Consider the following 22,333-nt stretch of genomic DNA (forward strand, 5'->3'; position numbering starts at 1 on the left):
TGAAAAAAACAACTCTCTGCAACTGGGAATAGACTTGTTAGAGAGTATACCAGGTTATGGGGAAATCAACCTTACAAATATGGAGAACGTCTAGGCCCATTCATATGAATTATTTATGTTGTGTGCCCATCGAAATAGGTCACTTTAAAATTTTTATATATTTCCATTTTTTTCTCCTGCTGCCTTGTGGATTTTTTTTCATTTTGGGTTTTTTTGGGGGTTATTTGTTGATGGGGGTTTTTTTGTTTGTTTTTTTTTTTTGCTATTCCCACTGTAAAAGTCAAGAATGGCCACCATCTAATTAAGGCAAAGATAATTCTAAGTCCTTAGTGATCTGCTGAGTTAGTGAGGACATGAACTGCCATAACATCTAAAATGACAGATTTGCTCTATGTTTAAGGCATGGAGTGGTGGAAGTTTATGTCGGCAGGTCTCTTTACTCTAAAGGGTCGTTCTCCTGCTTCTCATACAGATAGGGTATGATCATAGAACTTGAGATTCATATGGGATTTGCTTTATGGCTGCATCAAAAGGACAAAACCAAAGCCAGAGTCACTGCAGAAATATTTCTAAGTTGCAGCTGTAATCAGAAAGTCCAATGCTTGAAGCAAAGATTAGAAATGGTGTGATACTTCATGTACAGGTGAACTAGTGATAGCATGCACTTTAGTGCTCACATTTGCCTTCTGAGGTTTAAAAAAACCCAAACTTCCTCATCTGCACTAGGACTTTTTTCTGTAATTTCCCACAGCTCTACCACTAATGGTAATACTGTGACATCTCAAATTTGCTTAAAGGTGATCACCAGCCATTAGTTTAACAACTGCCATCCGAAGGAGGTTAGATGGCTTCTGTCTGAAATGCTAATAACTGCCTCGAGTCCTGTCTGCTTTTGCCTTGCTTCCTCCTTCCATTTGACTAACTCAGCGGAAGGGATAATGGGAATTTTAACAGAAAAGCCTGCACTGTTACAAACTCCTCCATCCATCCTGCAGTCTTACATCAGGCATGGGGTTACTGCTGGAAACAGGTAGCCTATTGCTTCCTAACATTTTGTATCTTTTAACCAGACCACTACTAGCAGTATAGTTATTAGTCCTAGTAGTAATGATATTGCAATGTGTTGTAGGGCATCCGTTGAGCTGAGTGTTCTTTAAAGACTCAATGACAAATAATTGTTCCCGTGAAGATTTTGTGGTCTTCCTGGTCTGGACTTTAAAAGGGCAGGAAATATCTCTTATGTCTACTGTGAATCCAGCCTTCTAAGAAACACATACACTTTATGATACAAAAAGCATGATTAGACTCTAATTACACTGTAGTTACATTTTTAACATAAGATTTTCACTAATCTGTATAATGAGGTACTTCATGGAATGGCAAAAAATAATTACAGTGTAAAATGACATAACTAATACACCTGTATTTAAAAATATAGAGTCAGATCCTCAGCTGAGTTAAATCATAATCTCTCAGATGACATCAGTGTGGTTTCTGTGCATTAAAAAGCAAATCATGGGAGCAATAATATCTCAATTATGTAGTTAACCTTCTGGTTGTATTAATTAGTGATGATTAGGCATGGGAAACTGTAATTATGTCACGTACATAACATCCCTTTGAAATTGCATCGTGAATCTAAACACAAAAGGCAGGTGTGAACATCTACCCGTATCCATTTCTGATGTCTAGAACAAATCTGAAACTCAATTATTGGACCCTCTATCCCCTATCTGAAACTCATCTGGTGGTGACAACTCTGATGTTGTCAAACATGCAGAAGAAACTGTAATTTGCATTTGTGCCAGAAGAGACATGCAAGGTAGAAGGTAGAACTGTCCCACAGCCTGATTTCACACAGTGGTTACTAAAAACTGACTTTAAAAAAAAAAAAAAAAAAAGACAAACAAAACACCTAGGTCCAGTCCAGTCCCTAAAGGAGGAAGCCCTGAAACCAAGAAGCACCTTTTCTCTAACTCACCACATTTGGCCATTTGTCTGGGGTATGAACAGCTAAAAATCAGCACCTCTTGCTCCTGTTTGCAGGAGCTTCTGGCAGCCAGAGCATTATTTGCACGGGACCTTTCTGAAGAGTTGCTCCTCACTGAGTCCAAAAACACAGTGGTAGACGCTGTACTGGGGAAACTGGGATTCCTGAGGCAGAGGAAGACTGTGGTATCACAAAGAGGGAGTCAGAGCAAGCAGAATTTTTCACCACTGCCCTCACCCCTGGCTTAAGACTGAAGCTTTTCACCTTCAAGGATAAAGAAGAGAAAAGCCAATCTGAGCTAGCACTCTTCCCCAGTATATCAGAGATGCTTTATTCCAGCAGAGTGTTCCCTCACAGCAGGACTACAGTAAATAATTAATGTCGAGGTCATTCAGTCCAAATTTAGAAAAAATATAAAACATTTCACTTTTAGATAGTCTTTTATCACCTACTGAAACCCCCAGAAGCTCTGCACTGCAAGAGGAGTGATAGACCTAAACATACGTACAAGTCCGGGGTTACTCCCTTCATTCAGACAGCAGCATCCTGCCATCTCTGCAGGAAAAAGGACAAACTGCAGAAGAACATCACAGAATTTCCATTAAAATTAATCCTTTGAAAAGTGAATGTCAGAAGACACTGTATATTTTGACCAGACAAATATACTTTAAATGGACAGTTTGCAAATGTCAGGTTGAAGTGTTCCGAAGTTAGAAGCTGCTGGAATTAAGGTTGCCTGTGCATTCTGCGTAGTATTGCACTTGCAGGCACCTTCTGGCTGTTATTGGCTATTTTTTCCTTTTATTTTTTTAGTCTAAATAACTTGACTTTAGAAGGCTGAATTGCAAATCTGGCATTTGTAATTCTGGGAAACCCCATCTTGCACACTTTTTCATCTATATTTGCTTAATTATTATTTGATATATTATTTGCTTTCTGCTGTGCTAGCAGCATGGGACACTGGCACAACATGGGCCGGAGTTATGGACTGACCCACAGGACGGTCTTGGGATTTTCAATGGATCTACTCTAAGGTGTCAGGTCTGTTGTCGGTAAATCAGGTTTAACAGAAAACGCTGTGCTGTGCACAGCCCGGGTCTGTAAGGCCCTAAGTATATCACGGGCAGAGCAAGGTCTTGTTAGCTGGCAGGGTAATTGCAGGGACTAAAGGCACGTGGCACTTTGCAGGATGGCTTTGGCAAGACACACACCCTGGCTTTTAGTTCTCCCAACTGTAAAACTGTTGCCTAATGTTGAGCAGCAGCACTTCCCAGGCATTGCAAGCTGTTCCCTGATGGTGTATCCAATTTGATCTGAGATCCTTGACTGAAATTTCTGTGGAAGGGTTGCTTAAATGTTTTCTTTTTCAACTTGAAGTTCATTCGGTATAGTGTTATAGAAGCAATCCTTGCAAATATCTCACTTTAATAGAGGTTTTGTGGTGTTTTGTTTTGGTTTTTTGTTTTTGTTTTTTTTTCTTTTCTTTTGCTCTTGGAAGTGGCTGTGACAAGAATGACAGCACAAAACACAACAGAAAGTTAGAAGCATCCCTTTCCTGAGACAGCACACAAAGTCCTGGCTTACCACCATCCCGACGGGAAACCGAGCCTCTCTGCCTTCAGACTCCCACCCCTGTCTCACCCTGGGGCTGCAGGGATTGTATAAATTGAGCGCAGTGCTACTGCCATTTGGACTGATGCTCCTGGCCTGTATGGATGCTGGTGCTTTTTGAGGTCAGCCCAAAGATGAGCTTCACCTACAGGCACTGTCTAGGGCTCCTCGACAGGTCTCAAATTTTGTCACTCCCAAGCAAAGAGTATGGGCTACCAATGCCTACAACCATCTAAAAAGAGACACTAGCAGAGGAATACACAATTGAGGGAAGGTGCTTTCATCATGTCAGTATTTTTTGTGCTTTTTTCTCAACTTGCTGCACAAGCAAGGCAGTGCTGTTTGCCCCTACCCTTTGGTACACACCTCCTGACACCCAAGAAAAAGGTTGCCGCGATCTGATAACACACAGGAGCCTCCTTTTCCCCGCTGTCATCCTTTCCTCCGTTCAGCCCCACAGATCTCTTTTTTTCCTAAGCCCGCACACTGCTCAGGTTGGGATCCATCCCTGTCACAACCGAGCATGTCCTCTGCTCCTCCTGCTGGCATTCTTTCCCCTCTCAGCACTTTCTTTCCATCAAGTCCTCTTACACTGCAAAGCCTGCAGAGCATCTGAAGAGTTGGCATGGGACAGACTGCGACAGGGGCCATTGCCACAATTTCACAGCGCAGGTGACAGAACTAGAGGCTTTGGCACGGCTTTGTTTACCAGCATGAAAGAGGCTGAACCAATCATGGAATTCCCTGGGGTCTTTTACCTCACTCTCCCCTTTCCCTTCTGGAGTCTTGACCATCTACCCCATGCCACTCCTTCCCACCTTAGCCAGCTGCTCCAGAGGTGCAGGACTGATGAGGCTACGGCTCAGCCCCCTTGGTTAGTGACACAAACACATTATTAGGGGACAGACAACACAGGAGGCGGGGGGCTGGGGGTGTGTGCATATAACTACAGGAATTTTCTTAAGGGGAAGAGCAAGAAAATGTAATTTCTTAAGAAGCTGAGGTTTTTAAGAAAAATATAAGACCCTTCTCCAAACCTTGACTCTAGCTCATGGCTTTGCATATTTAGGTATCTCTCACTGTAGCACAGGACTTGAGTTTGAGCACTAGAAGCATGAATGAGATTTAAGAAATTAACCATAAAAATGCAGAGTTCTGTCCACAGATAAGTTTTCCTGCCATCAAAAAAACAGCATGAAGGGGTTTGGGTTTGGCCCGCCACTGCTGAGATTTTGCATCGAGGCATTGCTGGGGTTCAGACTCACAATATGGTGAAACTCTGACAAACTGGGATGTGATTGCACCCAGCAGCGCTGCCTCAGCAAGCCGTTTTAGGCGTGCTTCCCTCTTTCTTTCCAACGTACCTTCCCAGCAAACTCATGAACCACACAAGAGGCACTAAAAAGTGTATGGAACAGAAATGGGAACAGAAGGAATGAAAGCAATTCTGCTAAAAGAGCTGGATTTTGTGTCTGTTCTTCTTCTGCACCTTCCCCTGCCTGGGTGTGACACAAAGGAAATCTCTGCAGCTGATCTGGGACTCCGCAAACCGAGGGATTATGGGCTACAGATACTGACGGGCCCCTTTGCTTACAGCCTGGCAAACACCACAACAGTAATCTCCTCTCTGAGATAAGGACCATCAATCTTACTCTTACACCAAGCCGCTCCCCTCTGCCCCTCACACAGAGCTGGAGGAGAAGCCCTCGCCGGGAAGGATGCTAAAATCTTTCCTTCCCCAGTGCCCTCCTGTTTTAACTTACTCTTTCGGCTGGCCTCCCGTCAAAGTCGGGTCAACACATATCCATTTTCTGTGCTGAGCTGACTAGTTTTCAATAACAATTTCTCCTTCATTTCGTAACAGAGATCAATAAAACTGCCCCTCTCTCATGCTGGCTGAGATTCCAGCAGCATCATTTGCTCTTTATTGTTGCTACTGCTTTGGGTTTTTTCCTTTTCCTTTTTTTTTTTTCCCCCTTTTGTTTCTTTTTTTTTCTTTTCTTTTTTTTTTCTTTTCTTTTTATGGCAAGGCACAGATCAGTTTAACAAGATGAAAATGACTTAGACTACTTTCACTCAAGGTAAAATCTGCACTTTTATAACCAGGATATAATTCACAATCCTGTCATTAAACTCTGTTAATCCTATTATTATGAAGATAAATAATTACCCATAGCGAAGAAAGGGATTCCCAACAGAGTAGAATTATATTTTCCATCAGTAATGAAAAATATCCCTGCCGCAGTGACACTGGAAATACAGATAGTGAGTACTCCCAAGAGTCCCAGGAAAGGTTTGCTACGAAGGCAGTCCTTCATGGAGCTCGAGAGGGTAGCAGTCAGGAGAATCAGCATCAGGCTCACCAAAATCTTGCCCCTGGCCAAGAGACTGGTCTGGTGGAAGTCCTTCCAGAGGCTGAAGGATGCCAAAGAGTAGAGCTGTAGATCTTGGTGATCCAGCTGCATCTTGTGCATCAGTTTACAGAATTCGCTCTCCCATTTCTCCCCAATGAGGTCCTGGGTGACAGAGCCATACGTTTGGAGGTAGTAAGTGATTTGGATGGCTCTGGCTGATTTGACTCTCTGGTCCTTGCTGTTTGGCACTTCCATGACCCCTCCGAGCTGGTGGCCAATAAAACTGCTCCTGCCATCCTGAGAGAGAAAGTAAAAAAGACGAGCATGCGGTTATGCTGTGTAAGAGGTGATACAGTGCTATCGTTCAACTCCACCTTCCTCTCACAGGCATGCCGAGCTCCACTCAAAGGCCACTGCAGTCAACGGGAGTAGTGCCATTCACTTCAGTGGGCTTTGGGATGCATCCCTGTTGCCTGCCACAACTCTACTGCTTACTCATTAGAGACTCATTTGCAATGCTGTGTTGCAGCTCAGGGACTGCTCAGATACTCATTGTGGTCCCAGATGTTCGGGGACCAAAGTGTAGCATGCAAGCTTCTCACCCCACGGCAGGGATCGCTTCCCTGCGTTCTAACTGTGACAAATCTCCAATTACTGAAGTACGAGCTGTTTGAGATTAAGATCAATTTCTGGAAGAATTGTGATTTTCCTGACACTTTGGAAATGTTTTTAAAGAAGTTGGAAAACGTACAGAAAATGAGGCCTGGTTCCTCAGTATACAGATGTCAACGTAGACAATCCACCAAGTTTAATAGCTGCTCTGGCTCTAGAAAAATATAATTGAAATTGGACTTTTTGATTTGTTTATTTGAGATTTCATTAATTTATATCAGTGGCACAGAGAAAAGAACCTACCTTACACCTCAGGATTTGTTTTTTATATTTCAAGAACATAGACCTTTCTCTGGTCTCACTTATTTTTTTGGTATGGGCTAGGACATACAAAACTCCATGACAATTAGTAAAGGACACATCAGGTGCATTCAGGATCAGCCCCTATCTGTTTACAAGACCAGAGCATTTTTTGGGGGGTAGGGTTATCTGGTCCCATTTAGATGGTGGAGGGTTTTTTTTGGTTTTGTTGGGTTGTTGGATTTTTTTTTGTTGTTGTTGTTGTTTTTTAAGAAAGATTTTGTAAGAAAGATCCTGTAAGGAAGGTCCTTGCTTTTAAGCCACTGGTTATTCTAGTTCTCTAGAATAACTTTGATGTGCCCCTTTCAAGACAGGGGAAGCTTGTGTGGATTTAGAAGATCAAACCCAGTTGCAAACTGAGGAAGAAGACTCAGTAGATTGGATAAAAATGTCCTAGCACAAGTAATCTCTTTGATCAAAAAACTCTAAACCTGGGGATTAAATGTCTGTTGCACACCAAATAACATTTTACTTTGCCCCACCCCGTAAATTAGGTTATAAGTTTTTAGATTTCTTTCCTCTTCTATTTAATAAAAACAGAAAATTCTCAACCAGTTAATGTATAAAACATGTTGCAGCAGTGAGTTCACATGAAATAATGCATCCACTGTGGGAATGAGCTGACTGATAGCCTGAATTTGGGAGATGCTCTGCCCTACACACCCTTGGAAGCAGTCATCTGTGAAAGGCCAGAAGAGGGGGGACACTTTTAACATCTATTACATCCAACATTAACCATTTCTAGAAACACTTGTGCTGCACACAGGTTGTTATCTGAAATTGTCAGACCTGTTCATCGTAATGATCCCATCCTAAGGAAAAATCAATGAAGCAAGGTACCAGGCTTTACAAAACATAGATGTCTTCTGGCATGTCTGCTCATAGAATAAATAAATACCAGAAATTGAGCAAGAGCACTGAAAATGTTTTTTATACTCACCTTGCTTGTCTCCGGTATGTAAAGGGGGTAATCCCCCCACAGAAATTTCTGCCCATGGCCCGCTTTCAGGGGAGGAGCTCACGCTGTTTTCAGCGTTTGCCTGCCACAGTCCAGGGAACGTGACAAAGTGCTTTTCAGAAGTTCATTTTTTCCCTATTCCCAGTTGTTATTTCCCACAGAAATAACGACTTCTGGCAAGGTATCCTGGCACAAGCTGACATGAAAGGTGATTTGCAGTCTAATGCCAGCTTCTCAAATCACCTGAAGCCTCATTGCAAATGTCATAGAAGCAGAGACAGCAAGCGCAGAGGGGCAGCTGGTGCCGTCTGGCTCCGAAAAATCCTTGTCTTTGGCATTTCATGTTAGAATCCTGTTTAGAGTCATTATTCCAATTTTTTTTTTTTTCTTTCTGAGGAGGGGGTCACAGCTAACACACACAAAAGGTATGTTACCAATCTGGTAATTAAGGTTTGAGCAATGCAGTCCCTGCTCACATCAGGTGCAACTTCTTGGTAAAAATCCCCTTTGGCACTGCTTTGAAATTTTAGGGAGAAATGTCCTATCTCCTCAGTATATATGTAGTGTTGACATTCAAACATTTTCAGCCACTGCAGGATACTTTAGCAGCACAGCTCCAGACCCAGACAATGGACTGTAATTCAGGTTTCATTGATTCACTATGCAGCACACAAGGCAAGGTTACGGGAAACTTTGTGATGACCATCTGCCTTCCTCTTGGAAAGGTGCACCGAACGATGGCAGCATTTCAAAAGAGGCAACAGATCAGGCACAAATAAATCATGTTCTGCCATATCTCCCATGAAACCGAAGATAACGGCTATTTGTTACACTGATGTACAATAGGGCACCCAGCTCATATGTCAGCAAAATAGAGAGTGAGCTTTCAGATGGCATCGAGGAAATCAAAGATGCTGAATTGCTTTGAGGTCATTTTGTCTGTCCCTTTCCTTCCAAAGGCAGATTGCTTCCTATCTGCCCAAGGTTTTGCCTCGACTGCTTTTATAGCACGCAAACACAAACCTGCCACCACAGCATTTGGGGAAATGGGGCCTTTTTCTAATACAGCTCGTACTTTTTGCCGAACACTCTAGAGAGATAATGGCCCTGTTGTGCTAGGCAGGGCTGTCACAGCAATGCTTACAATCTCAGCAAGATAGACAGAAGAAAGACGGGGGAAAAGAGTGCCTTTCACCTCCTTTTGCAGGTGGAGGCTGATGTGTGGGAAAATGAAGATCGAGTGCTGCCAACATGACTTTCAGCATCTCCCAGAGACCCCCAAGCCAGGGACCTAACTACCTCTGGATGTCTCATGGGTGCTTCAGGGAGTTATTTGCCTTTCCATGTTCTCTGTTGTCATCCAGGACCACCTTGGTGAAAGAAGATGTGAACAGCTAAACTCCTGGGCTAAGCCTAAGCTTTGGGAAACAAAATGAAGCCACAACGACTTGCACAAATAAGGCCTAAAGACCAGGCAGATTTTGAACAAGATCTCTCATTCTGCCTAGTTCTTCAATGAAAAAAGCACTTTCTGCTATTAATTAGCACATCCTTCCTGGTATACACCTACATGATGTCATCTTTAATTTCACAACAATGGTTTCATGCTTCAGACTACACATCCCTTTACAGATTTACCTACATATGTCGCCACTCTTTGACCTTATACACAGATAAACAAACCAGGAAAATCGAGTAATAACAATAGTTATTGGTTGTACGCCCACGTGTAACCACAGGATCTACAACATAAGATGATAACTGTCTTTAGCAAGGTCACTAGCATGGCTGGAGCCTGAACTTCAGATTCCCAGGCTGTGTCTATGTGCTTTTCTTTTTTTTTTTCTTTTTTTTTTTTTTCTTTCTTTTTTTTTTTAATGTCTAATGAAAACTTCACAGTGTCTGTTCTCCCAGAGGACAAAAAGGGTCGTGGCCCATCCTGATGGCAGCTAATTCTCTCCAGATCTGAGCATCTTTAAAAGTGGTGTGAAATACAGACTGCTGGCTGGGGCCTGTGATATTTGATCTTAAACAGGGGCCAAAGCAAAAATCTTTGCTTTGATGGATATTATTAAATTGTTTTTTGTGTACTCCCCTCTCTTTTCTAGATGCCTCAAAGTCATTTGATAGATTTAGAGTTTGAAAGGCAGAAGGATGAGAACTAAGGGTTCTCAGAGGAGTGAGAGATGACAGATGTGGGCAGCATTATTCTTCTTTTCCTCTGGCATGATGGACTTTGCTGCTTGTGCTTATGCAAACCTGGCCTTGCATGTGATTGAAAACCCAAACTCCTTGTCCATTCAGCAGTAAAAATCACTAATGGTGAATGGATGGATGCAGAATAAACCCCTCCCATATTTCAGGCTAGCAGCTTGTCAGTGAAGGATGCTGGGACCATTAATATCTTAAAAAGACGTGTAAATGTCATGGGGATGTTTGGCTTGCTCCAGAGCTGAGTGCAGGATCTCTCAGGTTAAACAAAACCAGCTGCTCCTGCTGAGCTAAATATCTTTTGCTGGTGCTAATGTAGGCATAGATCTCTCTGCATGCAGCCCAGAGGGATACTAGCAATACTCCCTTACTGCTAAATTACCTGGGACCTTTTCTGTTTCCTTAATAATTTCAGCATAGCTGCTGCAGCCCCAGCTCCCATCCCAGGGGTTCCGTGTGTCACTGCCCACTGCCATGCCAGCCCTGGGCAGGACACCTTCTCCTCCCTGCTTCCAGTGGCACCATCCTCCACTGACTTCTCTCTCATGGGAAAAACAGAGGGTTTAAAATATTTTTGAGATGCCATGGCTCCTGCCTTCCCAGAGCCCTGCTCAGTGGAGGTTAGGGCTGGTGAGAGGTTTAGAAGTCATTTCAGATCACTGGCAAGGAGGAGAGGAGCCCTTGTACCCTACTGCGAGATCATTTTAATTCAAGTACATTCGCAGGACCTTTGCCAGCAAATTCATCTCTATTTTTATTTTTCTTTAACTGCTACATCTTATCAACTGGAGTGATGGATAATTATCAAGCTACATTATAGAAATGTTAGGATAAAGCATGCAATCCTGGTTAAACTCTATTTTGTCTTAAAAGCTTAAAAATGTTCAACAGAGGGCAACCAGGAATGCCTATAAAAAATATATTGTGTGATAAACATCTTAATAAGATCAATGCAGTTGTTTGTCCTCGTGGTAAGGACATTCCTACTCTACCAAACGTAGGTTAAATAAAGTATTACACTAAAATCCACAAAGGTTAGGATGAAGCCAGTTGCTTTAATTCACCTAAGGTTTTCAAGGTAAAAAAAAATAAAATAAAAACAAAATTAAATCCCTTTTCCTTTAAGGTTTAACATATTGAGTTGTTCCTGCCTCCCTTCAACCTCACTGTAAAACTCTGGAGGGATCTTTCTCTCCCCAAACCACAGCGATTTCTCTGTTCCTGTCCCTCATATAGTTATCCATGGAGACCTTATATCAGTCACTCCCTACTGCACAGCTACCAATTAGCAAGAATTCCTGAAGCATGCCTTTCAAATGGTCCCATGTAACGCTGATTTATGTCAGCATAGCAGTTCTCCTGCCCTCAGAGCTGTGTAGGTGCTCTTGCACACCCACCAGACTGTTTGCTGTGCTTGTCCCGGTGCAGCCATTCCGTATGGCTCAGCAATGCAAAACTGCACGGGGGGTGGGGCGGGGAGGGTTGGCTGGGATCAGGGACACAGCGATGGCCCCGTGGTCTGTTCACTCAGCAAAAATAAAAGGTATGAAGGTGGCCATAAGAAGCTATCCAGGAAACAATCCTGTAGCTCTCTGTTGCAATAAAGACCAATTCAGTTATTTCCAGCTATCTGACAATGATGAGGTTCAGCTCACCAGTCAGTCAAGCAAATTTGTTTTATAGTCACTGGGAAGAGCGAGGCACATCCATAGGACAACCTTCCCCATCCTAAGGTACAGGTCAAACCCAGACATGACCTCTGCAGTTGCCTGTCTCCCTGTTTACAGCAGAGCCACAATATTACTGAAGACTTGTTCCTAGCTTTTATCAGGCTAAAAAAGCTAGGATATAATTAACCCACCTTCAGTGACAGGTGCAAACACAAAACTAGCCGAGCTGTCTTGTCCTTCCTGGCTCACATTAGTCCCTTCACAGGCATGTCCTGCAGGTTAACAAACATACAGACCTTGAGCTGCCTCCCAGTAAAATCAAGGATCACTAGTGTGATTTTTAAGTAAGGGAGATCTATACCCAGAACACCTGAAAGGCAGCCAGAACCACCTGGCACCTCATTCTGATGAGTCCAGGCCTGTGATCCTTGCCCTTATTGCTTTGGGTTTCTAGTTTTTGATCTGGTAATTCGAAAAGAGACAAGAACAGAAGAAAAGTATTTCAAGAGACTTACATACTCTAGGATTAATAACAGAGAATGAGAGAAATGTTCCTAACACAGATTTATTCCTTCCAAATAAATCAAATTTTGGAGGAATTCATAAGGATGCAATAGCAAAATGTGATTGTTATTAGAGAGCTCTTTGAGGAGGAGCTTCTGGTGCTGGACATGCTGTATTTCTGAGTAGTCCTTCCTACTTTGTGTCTTCAGTATCACTCTATCAGCTTTTCACAGAACCACAGAATGGTTTGGGGGACCTTTAAAGGTCATCTAGTCCACCCCCCTGCCATGGGCAGGGACATCTTCAACCAGATCAGGTTGCTTATAGCCCCATCCAAGCTGACCTTGAATGTTTCCAGGGATGGGGCATCTACCACCTCTCCTGGGCAACTTGTGCCAGTGTTTCACCACCCTCAGCTGGGTATCTCTGTCAAGAGAGAGCAAGGACAGAAGGAAAGTAGAAAAGGCCATACCTTTGCCTTCTGCTTCCCCTGCACATCCCTCAGGAATGAAAATACAATATAAACCCTCTCCATCCCAGACCAGCTTACTCCACACCAAACCTTCCCTCCTAGATTATCTTTCACCTTTACATCTTTTCAAGCCTCCTTTATTCTTTGTCCTATCTTCAAGCTCCTCATTGCTCAACTGACCCCTTCATTCTCAAGGTCATATTCCTAATTGTTCTATCTCAGATCCCATCCCAGTTCTTCTGAGAAAAGAGGGATAGATTTGCTGCCCAGTTTACTCCCAGCACAGCTTTGTCCTCTGTTGTCCTAAGCAGGACCTGTGTGCCCAAGGACACAGTGGTGTCCCTGAAGCTGCTGAGCAATACCCATGTTGGCTGTGGTTACACACCTGCTCTAGGTGGGGAAGGGTGTTGCGGGAAGATGTTATCGTTGGGGTTAAAGACAGCACAAAGGGGACTGCAAGCACTGGGAGGTCACTTTGCAGCATGGCTAGCCTATCTGCCACCTTCTTCTCTCCTCTCCATCAGGAGCAGGATCACAGGCACAACAGTGAAATGGCTTTAGCACAGATGGTTCAGACAGGTGAATTGGTGGCTGCAGCTCAGCCCCACGAGATGGATCCAGGGGTGAAGGGTGCAGATTGCTTTGGATGCTCAGCAGCCTGGGGACTGCTGGGATGGTTTTACTCAGGAGGACAGGGAGGTCGGTAGCTCAGCATAACTTGCTGTTTAGTGGCACAGGTTCACCTTCCACAGGAGACTTGTGTCAGCAGGGTTTCTCAAGTCATAGGCAAGCCTGGGTGTGTAAATCTACCAGATCAGGTCTTAAAATATCGCTGTCCTTTTGTTTCCAGAAGGCACAGAACCACAGCTCCCTCCCCACCATATACTGTCTTCTGAGTTGGTGCTCTGCCCTAACCAGGACCAAAAGCCCTCGAGGCGGTCACCTTGGGTTCAGCCCTCTGCTTTCTGCAGCCTGCCTCTGCCCTGGTATCATAGGGCAAAACATCAGGCTGCATCTGGCCCCTAAATCCCACAGGATGAAGGATGATGGTAAAAATAATCACCGCGGATGAGAACAGTTTCCCCTGCCCATCCATAATGAGTTCCTGTCTGAGTGATGGCTGTGGACAAAGCAAGCAGGTGGGAAGTGTGCTTGGGGGGTGGGGGGGTGGGTTGTGTGACAAGGAAGTGGTCAATGATACAATAGAAGTGGAGTTTGTTGTGACTGTAAAAAAAAAAATCAATTGGAGCAATGGAGTGGGGTGCCCTAAAGAGACTGGAAATGTGAAAAGGAGGGATGTGGGAGGGAGAAAATACAGGGAAAGGGGTAATGAAAAAGCAGTTCTTATTGCACCCTGACAACCCAGAAAGAGGGCAGGAGAAGGCAGGTAGGAGCAAAGTTGCTTTGACATCCTCCTGCAAACAGCAGAGCTGTGTCTCCCGTGCCCTGTGCTGCCGTGCCAGTGGCAGCAGATGAACACAGCCCTGCTCGGGAGCCACTGCACTGCAGTCCCTGCTTCAGCGCTTGCTGCTTTCCCATCCCCCTCCAGCATCCCTCCTTCCCGCCTCGCCGCAGGACCCCAGTCCCCACCGTAACATCGAGCAAAGTAGCATTAACTCAGGGCTGGGCTTAGCCACCCTAAACTGACCTCCCCCGCCCCCCCCGCAACAGACCAACAGAAGGACAAGAAATTTCAAGCATTTCCACCCCAAAAGTCACACTTCGGGCTGGTAACATGGGTTATTTCTTCCTGCTGGCTTCTCTTTGCTCCTGGGCATTTGGCTTGCCAGCCCTGCACGGCAATACTGTGTTTCCCTAGACCTGTGTGTAGGGATCTGTACAGCTCAAGAGGATTAAAACCCCATCCCCAGCACTGGGGGTCTCCCCAGTGCCCTGATTACTGGAGGTTTTTGAATGGGGCTATATTTCCCCACCTGCAGTGTTTGCAGGCCAGCTCCAGATCCTGGCAGTTTGATCCTGCTAACCAAGAGCTTCACACTGAGGCATGGGGATTTCCTCAAAAACTGGTTTTGTATCCCAGGACCTCTATGTTTCACATCACCAAGGAGAACAGAGTTTATATTTTTCATCTATTCAAATCCTGCTTTATACAAGACTTTTGTAAGGAGGTGCCACAGGGCTTTAGGAGGGGAAATCCACACTCCTGCATTGCATGGTACAGTTGTGGCCCCTCACCTGTGCAAACTGGGACAACATCTAGAGCTCTGTCAGGTGCTAAGCCATGAAGAATACCCAGTTTCAACTAAAAAAAGTTGTGCTTGTCTCCATGGTCTTGTGCACGGCTACTATACATCCTGAAGGATTTTGTTTGTGCCAAGGGGAAATGTAGGAATGAATCACTAAGGAGACAGCAGTGCCTCAAGGGAGATGCACCGAACCCCAATGTACGGATATATGCATTTAAACACTCACACTCACGTATGCAGGCATGTGTATGGAGAACACATGTACCATCTCTCGTATTTGGCAAACTCTAGAAAACTCTAGCATGAATACTTTATATTAATGAATACTCCATATTAATTCTGAATCCATCCACAGCTCAAGATCAGTGTTAAAACTGTTCAAAGAAAAGGAAGAAAATGAAAAATAGCATAAAAAGACAAGAAATGGTTTTTCACTGCAGGCCAGTGCTCCATCTAGCCCAATTTCCAGTCTCTCTGCATTTCTAAAGCATCACACATCAAGACACTGTCTTCCATAACATAGCTGGAAGACACCTTTGGGAGTCTCATTGTGGATTTTCCAGCTCTTCAACAAAAAAAAAAAAAAAAAAAAAAAAAAAAAAAAAAAAAAGTGAAACCAGCTGCTGTGAAGGGGGAGAAAGAATGCAACTGTTCATTTTTTAACAAAGAAATCCTTCTCCCAAATGCCGGGATTTGAATGAAATTGGCAAAAAGAAGGAAGCAAGATTAATGAATTAAAGCTCTCTAGTGTCCTAGTGAAATCCAAGAGAGTTTATTATCTCAAGAGGGTCATGGCTTTCTCCAGATGGAAGTAAACAAGACAATATTGCACCAGAATGTTTTCTGCCTCTTGTGAATGTCTAATCTTAAAGCTTTCTTGAAGTCCATGGAGCTATAGGCTAAACAAGGACCTAATTCCTTAAGTAAAATAAAAAGCAGAAAATGCTAAAAATCAAGAAAACCTCCTTTCTTTTCTTATTTCCATATCAACAGAATTAAAAAGCCATAAAACTGTTTGAAAAACCTCCCCATGCACAAATGCGCAAGCTGAAGGGTTTGGGGGGGGGACGAGGATGGGACCCAAGGATTTTCCCTAAGAGGAGATCCTAAAAAGGAAGCACACATTTTCACTGACAGGTTTGTAGTCCCTCTTGCTTTGTGTGGATCCCACTGTGTACCTCTTCTAATTGTTTCACCTACACTGCTTGAAGTCCAATTCACACACACACAAAAAAGGAAGAAGACCTGCCAAGAAGAAGAAGGAATTGGATTTGCCTGGTTTTATTACTCCATCTAAAGGAAATGTTAAAAAATAAACAGCAGAGAATAAAAAGCAAGGAGTAAAGCAGATCCACAGGAATCATTTAAGCTCTAACAATCTAAAGTTTCAATAATGACACAGAAAAGGGTGCTTTTTTCTTTTTAAATTATGTTTTATTTTGGCAAACACCTCTTTAATTTTCTCTTGTCTCCGCTCTTCCTGGTCTCTCTAGGGACCAGCAGCCAAACTACTGAAATGCTGCAATAATGTTTTATCAAAGGCAAGAAGGAAAGAAATAATTAGGAATCAGACAGAGCCACGCATGACGTGGCAAGATTTTGGGGGCTGGCGTGGTTTGAAGGCTAAGTTCCAGCTAAGCAGTTTGCAGGCTTAACTAAGCCCAGCCTTCAAACGCAAGGCACTGTTGTGCTCTTACCCAAGTCCTGTCAGGAGCTCCCACTCTCGTGGTGCTCAATAAGACATAACAAGGCACTGAGTAAAACAGATACACTTAAGAACACTTAACACTTCCAGCTGAAAATTCCTCCTTTTTAAGAGATAATCAGATTTCCCACCTTTTTTTTTTTTTAATCTCAAATTTGGCATCGTGAAGCAATTTCTCTGCCCCGAAGCATCCCCCCCTTCCCTCCAGCATACATTGGTTTTTAATGAGTTTGGCCATTTGTGAGCTGGAGAGAGCCAAAAAAATGTCTGATTTCAGATGTTTTTCCTTTTTTATTGTAACAATGGACCAGAATCTGGAAAGGGGGAGTGGGAATGAGGCATTTAAGTTGGCCTATATTTATGCATTAAAATATAACTGAAACTGGGGTTCTGGATCTGCATATGAGAAAGCTAACTCCCACTGAAGGTAATTTTGAATTCAGTAGGTTCAAAGGGATTTTTCACCCCCTTATATGAACCATCAGCAGGTAGTTTTTGCATTTGTAAAACCTGTCTCGAGATCACCTTGTAACATGTGCCCTTCATGACAAAATCTTATGTTCTCAGTAGCCCACAGAGATGAAGATGCTGTCACGTGGGATTCTCTAACAGATTTTTGGTAATACTTATGCCAGTCAAAAAAGTAAAACTCTTGGCAGCATCTCTGCTTTGGGCTTCTCATTATCTCCCACTGCTGGAGAGCTCTTCCACTGAAAGTTTGCTACCATTACAAAGGCCGGCTTTTCTTTATTATTTTAGCCATCCGCTGTGGGAGAGCGTGTCTCATGCTGCCTCAGCTGGCACAGAGCATATTTGCAATGATAAACAAGTGTTAAACAATAGCATGCGACAGCCTGAAAATTTTGCATCAGCCCAAACCCTCCATCTAGAGATGAACATGTGAGAGATCCCACGCTGGGATCAATTCATCTTGATGCAGCCTTTGTGCTGCAGAGACCTGGGAGAACCCACACAAGGTATGGCAGACACTGAGGTCTCTGTTCAGACCATAATCACTGGTCACCAGTGAGGTTCTGGCATGGCTCAGGATCCCACTGCGCAAGGTGCTGTGCAAACACACAACTGGAGAAGCTGCCCACGTTCCAGAGATCTTCCCATCTGATGCTGGAGTTTCTTTAGTCACTTTATTTCACAGTATGAACTGGGGATGCTGCCAAAGGAGAGGTCCCTTCACTCTCCTTCCTCAGCCTGCACCTCCTCCCTGCCAAGCTCAGGAGCAGCAGTTCATGCGGCATGTGGTGAAATGGATTGGAGCTATAATCCAGGTTTATGCAAACTCAATGGGAAGCAAAAAAGAAAAAAAAAAAAAAAAAAGAAAAAAGAAAGATGTAATCCCTTCCTTGCCGCCAGCTGGCAGAAGGTTTCTCTAATTCCTGTGCTCAAACCCCATAGTAAGGTGGTGGTGTGAGCTATGCAACACCTGAACAGCTTCATCCTCAAGGTGGCTGTATTTCACGGCTGAGTATTTGTCCTTTCGTGTGAGTACACAGCAGCTATTAACTTCAAGCAGAGTTTCTGATTTGGATGTGCCTTTTCAGCCAGAACAAGGCTCAAAACATGAAAAGTCAGAGTTTAAACTCTGAGGTCCTGAGCCCAGGCTGCCTAACCAAACCCGACAGGGTGGAACTGCCAGGGCTACCAGGCTGCCTGCTCCAGGAGGAGAGAAAAAGGGGGGCACCTCCGGAGGGCAATTTGATCTCCAATGGATTGAATCTCATTCTTAGGGTTTTTAGTCCTCCTAGAGCCCACAGTGACACAAACCCTGATTTAAGTGCCTTCATTAAATGCATAAAGTTAGGTTATAGATGCTCTTAGATTTATAAGTTAATGTGCTATTATTAAGAATGGGTTCAAGATGCTAGGTAAGGTGGATATTTAGTTGCTGTGTATAAGCACTTCTGAAGAAATGTAGTATATTCGTTGTAAAGAAGAATAATAATAACAACCACCACCTTTTCAACTTATCTGAGATATTTCCCTGCAAGACATCAACATTCCGCCCCCCCCCCCCCCCAATAGACATTTGACAGTTACTTTAATGTAATACATGGGTTAAAAAAGAAGGCTTTTCAAAGTCCCCTGGAGTGCAAAGTGATCTTTCAATTTATGTAAGTATAACCTATTTGAAAAGATTTTGGTTCTGGCAGACAGGAAGGATTAGACTTTTAGTTTTAAAATAAAAGTGCTGTAGGTGATGGGACCTTGTGGTATCTAGCCACCTTTGGATATCAAACAAAAAAAATATTTAGGGAAAAATTCTGATAAATCAAGCCAAAGAGTATCTGATGGTAAACCACTTCCAGATGATAGAAACTCAGCATTTGTCTCCTGAGTACTCTGTAAAATCTCAGTCTCCCTGCTGCAATAAACCGTCAATAACTGGCAATCTATTTTGCAGGAGGATGGCATTTAATTCCGGTTCCTTCAGTGGAAGATAATTCCTTATTCAGATTAATGTATTTTAGTTCTTTTGCAACTGCCTAATAATAATTTCCAAAAAAAGTTTTTCAAAACCCTGTCAGAGATTTGGTATGAGACACAGCTGTGGTGGACTCAAGAAAAAGCCTTGATTTTCCCTGTGAAATTATTACGAGAAGTTTCTTCTCATGTCAGTGCAAAAGCGGGTTATACCCTAGGTCATTTGGAAATGCTTCACCTGACAGGTCTTTTCTATAAAGACCTCCAGATTTAGCATATTTCCATGCTTGTGGAAGTTTCATGGAACTTTGGGTTGTTTTTTTGTTTTGTTGGGTTTTTTTTTGGTGGTTTGAAATAAATGCATGGTGGGATTCAGCTCACCCAATTTTAACCATTTGAAAGGTAAATGCATAATATAAACATTCTTTCTCTGATCCATGATGCCTCTGAAGGGTGAGTTCATCCCCTCCTAATGCAGTTGCTTAGAAAAAGTGAAATACATTGCTTCTGGAGGTTCACCCTTCTCTCCTTTGATTGCATATTGGGGCCAGTTCAGATTAGATGTTAAACACTAAAAGGGCTCAAATTAGAAAAAATAAATCCATCTAAATCCATCTGTGGGATGAATATTCCCATCGTGACTCTGTATGAACATCCACAAACTGCTACGTCACGGACCCTTGGTGGCAGGGCAGGGTCACAGCCTGACTGCAGACCAGGTCAGGTACCATTCACAGCAGTACATGCCCTGATGTTGTGGATGTTTGTCAAGAAGAGGAGAAGAAATGGCCCGACTTCACAGTCCATTACAAACATCACCAGCCTGTGCCTAGAGGCTTGGTCTGCAATCACACTCAAGTTGGACAGAAAAAAAAAAAAAAAAAGTAGAAATGATCCAGCTGAATATTTTGTAACTATCCAGCTCAACTGAGTTGTTAGGAACTATCGGATATGAAAATTTTTCCCTGGCACAACCAGAATATAATAAATGAATGACAAAATTCAACAGGGACAAAGTGGAGCCAATTTTTGACATTAGGGTTATGAGGATACTTGAATTTGAAGTGCTAGGGAACAATCAGGTGATGCACAACATGGCAAAACAACTTCAAGGCTGGCCCATCCAAGACCCACACAGTCAGCACAAGACTCTAGAAGACAACCAGTTTTGTTCTAGAAAGGCATTGAAAGGACTAAGAAAAAACAGCAATCTATCAAGGCTTCACTGATTATTTAACTGATCACCTACAGCCTCCAAAGCACTGTTCAAACTCAACGTACAGAGCTGTCTTTGTCCTGCAGAACTTGACCTGCAAGAAGGTGAAGGATGAAGGACAGCATTGAGTAGTGAGATGTCCATACTTGCAAAGCAGTGTCAGAATCAGAAGTAAAACTAAGTGCCATTTCTGTGGGGGTTGCAAAATCTCAACTTTAATAACAACGTTCTCTTTGACCTTGGTCATATCATTTAAGCAGCACTACATCTTCAATTCAACATCGGCAAAACTCAGCTAACAGAAATCTGTTCCAAGGGAGGTACCTAGGTCTCCCTTTGGAGACCAGAATGCAACCAAAACTCCAGAAAATAGTTTTATTTTCTGTTTGGGTTTCTAGCTGCTCCAGTTTTGCCTGTGTAAATTCTCTGACTCAGCTGCTGCCTTGTTTAATATTATCTGTGAATTTAATTCCTGTGCAATTCAATTCTACTTCCCAATAATTAATGGAGATGTTAGATGAGACCAGACCTAACACAAATTCTCCATATACCTTCCATAAACTTGTTACATTATCATTTGCCACGAATCATCGTTTAAAATCTTTCAGCCGGTTTCCAACCCGCATGACTGATTTCCCATCCAAGCCAATCTGAATTAATTTTTCTAGTAGGATTTCCTCATAATCCTGCACAGGCCAGGGAATGGGCTAGACTGACCTTATAAACCTTTTACATCTTTGACCTCTTGATGTTACATGTAAGAGGCACGAGGTTGCTCATAAAGCTCCAACAGCTCCCTGACTGAATTCTCCAGCAGCACCGCAGCACTTCTTTGTGATGGGAAAATCAAAGTAAGGGAGAGAAGGATCCGAGCCGCAGCAGAATATGAATTCTGGAATACGTGGTCCTGCACCAAAACCACCATCCCACCCCCCAAACTGCTCATTCACAAAACAGCATCTGAAATGTTGCTCTTTCTGTCCGCTGTATCCTCATTGAAGATGCTATAGGAAAGACCCAGTTCAAACGGTTGAAGGGTGCACGTGAGTTCCTTTGAGTTTCATTCTGGGCTATCCTCTGTCCTGGTTCCCTTTTACTTAGCTGCTCTAATGCAAGTGAAAAAATATCCTATTCTGCCTTATTTTTCCTTGTAATTTTTGCTACTTTAAAGAGTAATTGGGTTTTCCACAAGAAAAGTATCAGAATCATTCCTAAAGGAGCTTTGTTCAGATCTGTTAAGTGGTGACAAATGGCCTGTTTTAACCTTCCTTTTGAGTTGATTATTCTGATGAAGAACCACTGAACATATGCAATTACAGTATTTGGCATTTATATAACACAAATTTCCCTTCAAGGATGTCCTCCTCTTTCTCCCACCTCCAAAATCTTGTACTAGGAGCAAGAAGATGGTAAAAGTTGTAAGGATACAAGCTTTATTCTTTTAGGAGAAAAAAATACCTTTTCTTTAAATTCTTCTCAAAAACAAAACAACCAATACTTTATGAGAGCAAGGGAGCTCTTATGCTTATCGAGCTTGTGAAATTTAATTTAGGGTGTATATTTAAAGCATAATACTTGTGCTAATCTTGAAGCCTGGGGAAAGAAAAGGTCAGAGAGATGTTTGTAAATATACAGAAACATTCATGTTTCTTTGCTGGTGTCCCAAATTTCTGTGCAATTTACAATAATAAATCTGTTGTGCATCAACTGGGTGACCCGTGGTTTTTATGTGCAGGTGGAAAATTGGTTTTGGACAGGAAAATAATGCTAGTTCACAAAGAAACACCGCTGGTAGAGCATTTACTGCCACACCTTCCAGCCAATCCTGAAGAGAAGTGGGTTTGCCTGCTGGATCCAAAAGTCTACCTAGTGCAATCTCTTTTGGAGGATGTTTTGTACTTATCTGCGAATAAAACCTTAGTAGGATCAGAGTCAAGAACATGAGCAAACTGAGTTATGGGTTTTTAAGGAGAAAAATGCACATGAATATTTCCATGTTGCATCTGCTCAGCACTGGATTTGTT

General features: G+C 42.9%; 1 protein-coding gene across 1 annotated transcript in view; it reads right to left on the reverse strand.

Annotated features, from left to right (window-relative positions):
• Nucleotides 1-233: 233 nt before the first annotated feature.
• LOC308064590 (patched domain-containing protein 4-like) overlaps nucleotides 234-22,333 on the reverse strand; it is a 44,125-nt gene continuing 22,025 nt past the window's right edge. The window contains exon 2 of the mRNA XM_080389260.1: nucleotides 234-6,252. Coding sequence (XP_080245386.1) covers nucleotides 5,752-6,252 — 501 coding nt within the window. The 3' untranslated portion in view covers nucleotides 234-5,751. The remainder of the gene's footprint in view (nucleotides 6,253-22,333) is intronic.

This window comes from Falco punctatus (assembly GCF_963210335.1).
Source record: "Falco punctatus genome assembly, chromosome: 5".
In the NCBI taxonomy this organism is placed as follows: domain Eukaryota; kingdom Metazoa; phylum Chordata; class Aves; order Falconiformes; family Falconidae; genus Falco; species Falco punctatus.